Below are 10476 nucleotides of genomic sequence, written 5' to 3' on the forward strand. Positions count from 1 at the left end.
CACAATGGTTATATCAATTATATTATTATTATTAAGACAAATAGCCATGCATATCACAGTGCAGCAAATATATATATATATATATATATATATGCATTACTGAGTCTCATGCACGTACAATATATATATATGCATAAGAGATACCAAAATAGAGTTGGTGAGTTGGTCAACAAATCAAGCCTAACCAACATAACAGCTTAGGTCCTAACTGCACTAACCCTTTTCTTTAATACAATCTTGATTTTCTATATTAATCCTATCAGTTCTCTTAAACTTAATTTACAGATGACGGGAAAAAAAAAAGGGAAAATGTGATTGAAATTGCAATAGTGGATGTGTGAGTAATTATTTCATGTGGTGTAAACCCAATTTACTCTCTAAATCAGGTAATTAACTTTTTCTCTGTCCCCACCTAATTAAATTAAGCAATTGTGAGAGGGAAGTGTAAGCCGTGGAAAACATGACCACAAAAACAGAAGGGAAACGGGAAAATTTTACAAAAAGGAAAATAATAATAATAATAATAATAAAAAGGAAATGCATGTGACACCTGATAACAAACCTTGAATATTTTTTTATTTTTTACTTTGGGGTGGAAACTCGAAACCTGGAACTTTGAGGAGGGACATTATTAGATATTTGCCTTTAATTAATTTGACTTTTGGAAGAACAAATGGGTAATGTCACAATGGGCCATACCTTTCATAATCAGAGGTTACGTTATGGGCCCATAACCGACCAATGCAGTCGAGTGATACAAAGTTTAAAAAGCTTCCTAGTCCCCACATAAATTTGTATGACGACCCCAACATATTTGTCCTCTTTTATCAAACTTTTCTGGTTCTTTTAAATTTCATCGAAATATACATGTTTATTTCATTAAATAATTTAATTTTTATGTATAAACTTTATCTTTTATTATTTTAATTTCCTTCTGCATGCATCAACGAATACATTTTATTCTAAGCCAATACTATAAAAAAACTAAGAGTAAGGCGACAAATTAATTATCTTTTAAATATCGTATCATCACAACAAATTATTAAGTAGCTATGGGAGATAAATTAAAAAATTAGTTTAAGGACTTAATTAAAAGAAACTATAAAATTAAACCATATCTTTAAATATCATATAAAAACTAAAAAGTATTGAACTACAAAGTGAAAAATCTAATTGAAATATAGACCAAACTATAAAAAACTATAAAATTAAACCATATTTTTTATTTCAGGATATTTTTTATGTGTCCTTAAGTATTCACCAATCAAAAAATATTATAAACTATTATCTAAAGTAATATTTGATTCTTTGATTATTACTTTTTGCCAAGCTGATATAAGACGGAAGTGCTTACAATTAACAAGCATTATAATCTACGCAATCATGAAGCATTTTTTTAAGTCCTTGCAATTGCAGCCACACGTTTATGAAAAAATAATGTGGTGTCACTTCTTTACTTAGTAAATCACTAAATCTACCCTCATTACTTATTAGTTTATTTTACGGGTTAACCAAAACAACGAGTCTTATTGGACGTTTCATTAGTGTATGATCTGTCAGCATGCTGAGTAATAAGAATGCAGAATTAATTAATCAAGATATTTATATAAAAAATGATTTCGAGATTTTCTATTTGACGACTGTTGATTATGAGGTTTGATGTTCTACATACTTGGCGTATAATGAATATACAGCCTGTATTAAAAAAAATAAGAAGAAAAAGAGTTCGAAGGGGGAAAAGGTAATCAATAACCTATTGGTAGTGTTATTATAAAAATAAAATTTTGGAAGATTTCGATTAATCGATTATTTAAAAGAGAAATTCTTCACATACAAGCATTTTTTTGTACAAGTCTTTACAAGTAATTATATTACACGCTTGAACTTTACTGCACGTTCTTCTTCCTCTTCCTCTTCTTCTTCTTTTCTTTCGTTTCTTACTTTCTCTTTCTCCTTCTTCAACCGTTACTGCACAATTTCACTGCATTTTCTTCTTCTTCTTGCTGCACATTCTTCTTCCTCTTCCTCTTCTTCTCCTTCTTCATTTACGTACTTTTCTCTCTGTTTTCTTTCTTTGTTATTCTCGATTTCCATTATTTTTTTATATCAAGCACTGAAATCGTTTTTGAAAAAGAAGAAGCAGCAGAAGATGAGGAGGAGAAAGAGAAACAGTTCTGAATTATGCATAAGGTGTACTTCAACGAATTTTTGGTGTATTTTTTAAATCCTTTGGGTGTATTTCTGTAATCCTTTGGGTGTATTTCTATAATCGTTGTACGTCAACGAATTTTGAGTGTATTTCTTAAATCCTTTGGGTGTAGTTTTGTAATCTTTTGGGTATATTTCTGTAATCCTTTGGGTGTATTTCTATAATCGTTTGGGTAAATTCCTGTAACCGTTTGAGTGTATTTCTGTAATCATTTGGGTGTATTTCTGAAGTTCCATTATCTTCAAAACGATTTCAGAAACCATGAAAATCGAAAAAAAACGAAGCAAGAATACTAATAATAAACGCAAGTAAAACAACTAATAAAAAGGCAAAGAGAATAACGAAGAAATACATGGAGGAAGAGGAAGAGAAAGAGGAAGATGAAGAGGAGTCGTTCATAATACACGGTGAGTGTAGCGCTTTGGAAACTGAATAACGCATTAAAAGACCCGTATATGTAGCAACTTGTAAAATTTATAAGTCAAAAATACTTATATGTGTAGCAGACCTCTATTTAAAAAGAAAAATCCAATTCGAATAAAGGATATTGAATTCAACAAGCACGTATTTTTTAGTGGATTTTTCTTTTTATTTAAGTATTTCTTATAAAGTAAACTAAGTTGATGACCTTGAACAATGCTGGCTTATTGATCTGTTATACATAATTACATATATCTTAATCTCGTTTCTTGAAGGTAAGTTAACAAGTAATAACATCGTCTATCTCTATTATCTATCCCTACTATAAAGTAATTAGAGAAAGAAAAAAAGAAAGAAAAATTTTCTCTTTTGATATCCAATTTTAGAGTCCTTACACTAATGATATAAGTACTTTTTATTGCAATCAATTTACTAAATCTAAAAATCAAATTACATTAATATAACGAGTAAAAAATTTTTTTGGTCCTTGTTTATTTTTATTTTAGACAATCGACATCCTATCGATTGAAAATAACAACTCAATTTTTATCCTTCGTTTTCGTTAGATATATAAATTCTTTTGTTAAATTTTCCGACAAGTCTTGACAGAATTTAATGATATGACATGTTAGATTCTATGACGTGGTGTCACTTCTTCTACGTGGACTCAAACCATTTGTTTAGGATAATGAAGTCTCTGTCAAGGTGGGAGAGGTGAGAGTAAAGAAATAAATCTGGTGGGATGGTGGATTTTACGGTGGAAGTGGTGGTGGTTATGAAAGAAAGATGAAAAATAAAGAGGAAATGAGATAGGTATTTACAGAATTATTAACAAAAATTTAACAAAAGTCATTTTTGTCAATCGAAACTTATCTTATATGGATATTACCTTAGTTTCAATTTTTCATGGTCAGTTTTATTAGTATCCGAATCTTTCATGTTACTTTTGAGCAAAAAGTTAAAAGTTGTGTATTAGTATAAACCATGTATGATACATACTATTGGGAAAACTCCTTTAACAAGTAAATCCCTATAATAGTCCTTGAGATTCGCGTGAATATTCAATGTAGTTCTCAATATCCCAATTTCTCCATAGTAGTCCCCCAGATAGAGCTCCAAGCACTCATAGTAGTCCCTGAACATATTTCTAGTGATGAGTCATCATCGGAGTGCTTACATGGCGTCGTTTCGCCACGCTGGATGGCTCCAACGGCTAACTTAGCTAGCACGTTTCCAATTCATATCCACATTAGTCCCCCCTTCTATATTTAACCCTAAATTCTCAAATTTTCAAAAAATTTATTTCTTCTTCTTGTTCATTGTTCTCTTCTCATTCTTCTGGTTGTTGTTCTTCGTCATGTTGATGATGAGTGGTGGTAGCACTGCATGTGGAAGCTCTATTCGTTCCCCATCTAGTTGGCACCGGACGAGAACGTCAAGTAAGAGCAGAAGATCGAGGCTGCTGGCCGGTTCTCAGGTGGTCTGGGATAGATTCAAATCCAAACAAACTATTTTATGACTGTCCCAATTATAATGTGAATTAGCAGTATTACTTGTGTTGTTATGCTTGTTCTTACTTCACTGTCTTCTCTTGTTCTTGTCTAAAACTTGAGCATGTTATATCTTTTTTGGTTACAGACAAGTGAAAAGAGATGGTATGTACTTTTTGTGTAGATAGATACTGGGAATGATGATCATCAAGTGAAGATGAACTTTGATTGGAGGTTTCGGAGGTTGGAGGAGGATGTCCGGATGCAAAAAGTGGTTACCCAATTGTTGGTGTTAGTTGTGTCTATATTGATAATGTTGATGGTTATCCTGATATGTAAATCATGAATGAATTGGTGGTGGGTTTCCTATATTCATTGGATGAGCAATATATGTAAAAATGGTGTTTGTTGATGGAATGAAAACCTAGTTAACTATGAATTTATTGTATTTATATTTATTCATGAAATGAACATATGTTAAAGAAGGCAACAAAAGTGATTGAAAACTACAAAACATAAGTGTATTAAGATAAATTTCATAGTTTAGCAAAAAACAGCCAATGACAAATATAAAGGGCAGCCAAGTAACATGAAGTTGTTAAATGTAATTGCCTCAAAATGAAGGACTTCACAACAAAACATAAAGGATTACACATCCCTGTATAGTCATTGTCTAGTGAAAAGTTCTAATAACACAAAACAGAAGGCCCTATACACATTTATCTAAAGTCTTCAATTCTTTTTTGGAGGCTTAAATCCTGGAATCGGAACAAACTTCATCAAATTGGCAAATTTTGTTGCTGTTCCTGAACTAGCACCCTGCATGGGATTCACTGTTGGAGAGGTTGCCAATGGAGAGGATCTTCTTATTTGTGACAACTTTAAAGGCCTTTTCATACCAAGATCCTATATAAATAAAAATTGGTTGAGATAAATATTAAGCTACATGTTGAGAATTTTCTACCTTAGAAGCAGTTGATTGAGATATCTTTATTTCCACTGGTTGTGCAACAGTAATGGGTGGTACGTTGTTAGTAGGCTGCACAATAGGATTGTTTTCTCCATCACCTTAATCACCATTATCTTGAGGCTACTCAACTTGCTGCTTAGGTGCAGGATCACCTCCATCATTTTTCTTCTTCTCAGCAACAGCAGTAGCAACAACATCATCCACCCTCTTTTTTTTGGTGGGTTTGGTGGGCTTAGTGGGCTAGATGATTTTGGTGGGCTTGGTGGACTTTGTTGCTTTGGGAGGTTGGTTGTCTTAGGAGAGTTGGTTGTCTTAGGAGGGTTAGTGTTGTATGTAGGCATCTTGGGCTGGTTTGAAGTCCTTGAAATTGGTGGTGGCTGTGTGACTTTGGATGTGGTTACAACTTTGATTTTTGAGGGTGATGGTTGTGTTTTTCTTGGACATTTCTTGTTTTTGTTGGGGCTGGACTTGCAATGCCTATTGGATACAGAATTGGTGGTGGGATTAACTATGACTGCATAAGTCTCATTTTGGGGGAGATTTACAGCAACCTCTATAGTAGTATTACACTTCTCTCCACCATCATCATCCAAATATACAACTGTGTTATTGTTCTCTAAGACTTCCGGTACTGACACTCCATATTCGAAACATCAATCACTCCATCATTTCTCCTAGAACAATTCATCATCTCTCTTATTTCCTTGTCAATGTTTAGGTTTCTCAACCCATTCTCCAAGCCTTTTTCAAGATCATGCCACCAACAATGCTTTATGTCATTGTACCCAAGCTCCTTATGATAGTTCCGTATGTAAAAGACATCTAGAGTATCGGCGTCTAAATCACCTAAACACGCCATGTTGTCTGGAGAATATACCATTATCCCCTCTGCAATTTTTTTTTGAAATCACCCCATAATGAAACATGATGTCCAACCTCTCTTACATCTTTAAGAAATTCAAAATTTACACTTAATACAAGCAGATTTTGTTGGCCTACTAATGCATAATAAAAAAGCAAAATCAACACCATAAGAACACATATTTTTTCAATTTTATAAATATCGTTTATCCTATTCCTGTTTCATTCAGGTAAAATAAATCATCTCCACAAAACTCCAACCAACCTTCAAACTCTGGAGACTACAATGACAACAAAACGAAAAAACCTCAACCACACTAACAACTTACATATAATGAAGAACCAACACTGTATTGGAAATCCAAGGTAAAAAAAAAGGTTACCTTGAGTCTGATCAGGATGTCGAAACCTCGTGCTTCTAGTGGAGGAGGAAAACAACTAAAAGAGTCTTCAATCGAGTTAGTTATTTTCTCAACTTTTTCAACTCCAACAACAGAATCCTACGGCAACGCCATTGATGAAGAGACAAAGAAGAAGTAGGAGGGTGGAAGAAGAAGAGACGAGTGAAGTGTTTGTATTGGAGATAAAACTGTTTTTCATGCTACATATCATCTAAATGACGTCGTTTTTTACACACCAGGGCGCCAAACCAAAACGACAACATTTTGGAATCATCCAACGTGACGAAACGACGCCACGTAAGCGCTCCAGTGATGACTCTTCATTAGAAATATGCCTAGGGACCGCTATGAGTACTCGAAACTCTATCTAAAAAACTACTATGGAAAAATTGAGATCTTGAAGACTACATTAAGTATTCACGCAAATCTAGGGACTATTACGTAGATTTACTCCTCCTTTAACAGGTAATGAATACATATGTCATAATCTTAGTAGATTAACCTTTGTTGAGTCTACTTAAATACTTAAAAATAATAAAAAGAAAATCACCCGTATGAATTACCAAGCATCACTAAAACGGGTGTAATCCACTGCTACCACTACCAGTAATCAGAACAAGAACACTTGCCACCACTGAAATGGTGAAAGCGATATGCATCTCTTAATATGATTTTCCTGTCAAGGATTTTACTAACCAGCTTAAAAACAGAGTGGCAATCACCACAAACACGAAGGTTCTTAAATATTCTAAGTGGTGAACTTTCTGGGCTGTTGACCAATCCAAAAGCAAGGGCAATTCTCTCACTATGGTTCCAAAGATTATGCTCCTTTTGTTCTTCATCCGTATCTTGCAATGAATAGCTTGTGTCAGCCACATACCCTGCCTCTTTAATAATCTTTCTCAACTCATCCAACTTCCTATTGATTTGTGTCGTTTGTGGATGAAACTGCTCTCCCATTCCAAAAGAAGTAACCTTATTTTTCAGCTTTACCCAACTACATGCAGGTTTTTTCTTTACTTTATTTGATTCCATTTGCCTCCGCACATTCTCTACATCTCCCCATCTTCTACTGGAAGCGCACACATTTGAATAAAGAACATAAGCTGAATCATCCAATGAATCCAATTCAAAAAGACGATCCGCAGCTCTCCTTCCAAGCTCCAAATTGCCATGTATCTTACAAGCAGCCAACAAGCTACGCCACACAAGGTCATTTGGTGCAACTGGCATCTTGTCAATAAACGCCTCAGCCTCAGCAAGCCTCCCTGCTCGCCCAAGAAGATCAATTATACATGTACAATGTTCGATTCCTGTGGGGACGCCATATTCATCAGTCATTGAAGAGAAGTATGCAAGACCCTCATCCACCAAACCCCCATGGCTGCATGCAGACAAAAGTGAAACAAAAGTCACATGGTCTGGTCTCAGTCCCATATCAACCATCTCATGAAAGACTTCCCTAGCCTGTTGGAAGAACCCATGTCTGGCTAGTGCTGATATTAAAATGTTCCAAGACCTCCGTGACCTGTTTCTTGGTTGGGGAAGGATTTTAAACACGTCATCAATTTCCCCACATTTTCCATACATATCCATCGTAGCATTTAGTACATAATCATTTGAGTCAAACCCAAGTTTAATAATCAAGCTATGAAGCTGCTGACCTTCATCCAGTACAGTTAAGTTCCCAATGATGGCAAGGGCTACAGAGAAGCTAAACTGATCTAGAAGAACCCCTCCATTCCTCATATGTACAAAAAGTTTGAGTGCCTCCTCACCAGGTCCATAATGGGCATTTGCAGAAAGAATGGCATTCCAAGTACTCGAATTTTTATTAGCTAATGCATAAAAAATGTAGTTACTTGTATCAAGATCACCACACTGAGCATACATTGTAATTAGGGAACTCTGGACATACGTATCCAATTCAAAGCCTGCCCTGATTATATATGCATGGATGGGCATTCCATGCTCCAAGAGATCATCAGAAGCCAAACAAGCACTGAGAAGATTAACAACAGTAATGTAATTTACAGATACACCTTCTTCTCTCAATAAATGGAAAGCTTTAATTGCCGCATTTGGTTCTTTATTGTCAGCATGGCCACCTATAAGTGCATTCCAAGTTACTTCATCTCTTTCAGGCATAATTTTGTGCACCTTTTGTGCTTCATCCATCAAACCAAACTTACCGTATATGGTAACCAGTGCATTACCAACGATCAGATTGTGCTGGACACCGAAAAGATTCACAAGGCCATGAACAATCTTTAGTTTTTCTATATTATTACAGGCAGATAATGCAGTTGTGAAAGTCACATAGTTCATTGACTTCCTCGTATGGAGCATCTCAATCAAAAGTTGCATGGCACGTGAATACTTTGCATCCTCAACATGGCATGCTATCATGGAATTCCATGAGATCAAATCCCTCTCTGGCATGGTATGAAATACAAACTCTGAATCCTCAAAATTTCCAGCCTGCAAATACATACTAATAAGACTATTGCACACACAAACATTCGATTCAAGTCCAGATTTCACTAATAGACCATGAAGTCCTCGTCCCCATCTCAAATTTTGAGCCGAGCCACAAACCGATAATAAGGACGAAATAGTAATATAATTTATTTCCATCTGATCATGACGCATCCGAACAAGGTGCCCTAGAGACTCTTCACAACGACCATTATGCGCACTTGCAGTGATGATTGAATTCCATGAAATAGTGTCACGTTCCAACATGTTATCAAACACACAAGATGCCTCCTCAACACACTCAAAATTACCGAATATAGATATGAGGGAGTTTGCAACAGAGATATTAGTGTCTAATCCAGATTTGATCACATCTCCAAGGATTTGGTATCCCAGGGTTCTATCATCGAGCATTCCACAAGATCGAATAACAATAGCCATTGTGTTTTGGTTACAAGGTACCTCTTGGCGTCTCAAGTTCTGGTAAATATTTAGAACCTCCTTTGTGTACCCATTATCGGCATAGGCAACCATCAAAGAAGTCCAAGAGACTATATTTGGTTGATCAATCTCCTCGAATATTTTGGTAGCCTCGGAAACATGAGCGTGTGCACCATAAAAGTGCAGCAGAGAAGTGCCAGCAAACACGTCAGACAGCAAACCGCATTTAACAGCATAAGCATGAATCTGAAGTGCTCCTTCAGGCATGCATCCTGACCTGTCACAGGCAGTCACTAAACTAGCAAGTGCATAACTGCTTGGTGTGGCACCAACTTCACACATGTGACGAAAGAGGTGCATTGCTTCCCCGTAGCAACCAACTCTAACAAAGCCAGACATCAAGTTGTTCCAAGAAGCTTGGTTTCTATCGGGCATTCTGTCGAACACGTGGCGCGCATATTCAATGTTGTGAAACTTGCAGTACATGTTGATCAAGGTATTGGTATAGAATGTGCCGAGGTGAAGAAGGCCCTTAATGCAAAGTCCATGCAAGGCTTTGCCGAGAAAGGCGTGAGTGATGTTCGAGAAGCCCTTTTGGGGGAAGCATGAAACTTGGGGGTGAGGGTGCTTTGTAAGCAAGGGAGGTGGGGAATGAAGGAGATTAGAGGGAGTGGAAGTGGAAGATAAGACACGTGGTGCTGGACTACTGCCGCTGCAACTGGCGGTAGACGCAGCCGCAGCCATCTCGGACGACGGCGGCACCATTTGAGCTTTGATGTTTCTGTTTCTGAGAAAGAGGAGTTTCCAGGGAACCCTCCCGTTCTTCTCCACGCTTCCTCTTCACACACACACACCCCCCATATATAACAAGCTGTTGTTGCTGTTGCTGTTCCCGCCGCCGCCGCCGCCACCGCCGCCGCGAGTTTTATGATTATTTTTGGATATTATTCATAATCATCGTTTTCTCCGCGCATTTTCTTTCTACAGATTTTAATGGCTTTAATAGTTAATTTAGGTAAACAAGTATCTACTTTGAATTGGCATGCTGTTTCAGTTAGTCTAATGATTAGATTATTAATTTATTTAAATAAATATCAGAAATTTAAATTTAATCTTTGTATATGCGATAAATAAATTTGTATATGATCTTGAAGAAAAGTATTTGAAGTATATTTTATGAGTTTTTACAATCACGTATATTTTTAT

The 10476-nt window shown here is 36.0% G+C and overlaps 1 protein-coding gene across 1 annotated transcript; it reads right to left on the minus strand.

The window, feature by feature from the left end:
- LOC107624284 (pentatricopeptide repeat-containing protein At3g24000, mitochondrial) lies at positions 6749-10276 on the minus strand. The gene has a single exon (XM_016326774.2). The coding sequence runs from the start codon at positions 10033-10035 to the stop codon at positions 6952-6954; it is 3084 nt and encodes a 1027-aa protein (XP_016182260.1). The 5' UTR covers positions 10036-10276; the 3' UTR covers positions 6749-6951.

This window comes from Arachis ipaensis, chromosome B10 (genome assembly GCF_000816755.2).
Source record: "Arachis ipaensis cultivar K30076 chromosome B10, Araip1.1, whole genome shotgun sequence".
In the NCBI taxonomy this organism is placed as follows: Eukaryota; Viridiplantae; Streptophyta; class Magnoliopsida; order Fabales; family Fabaceae; genus Arachis; species Arachis ipaensis.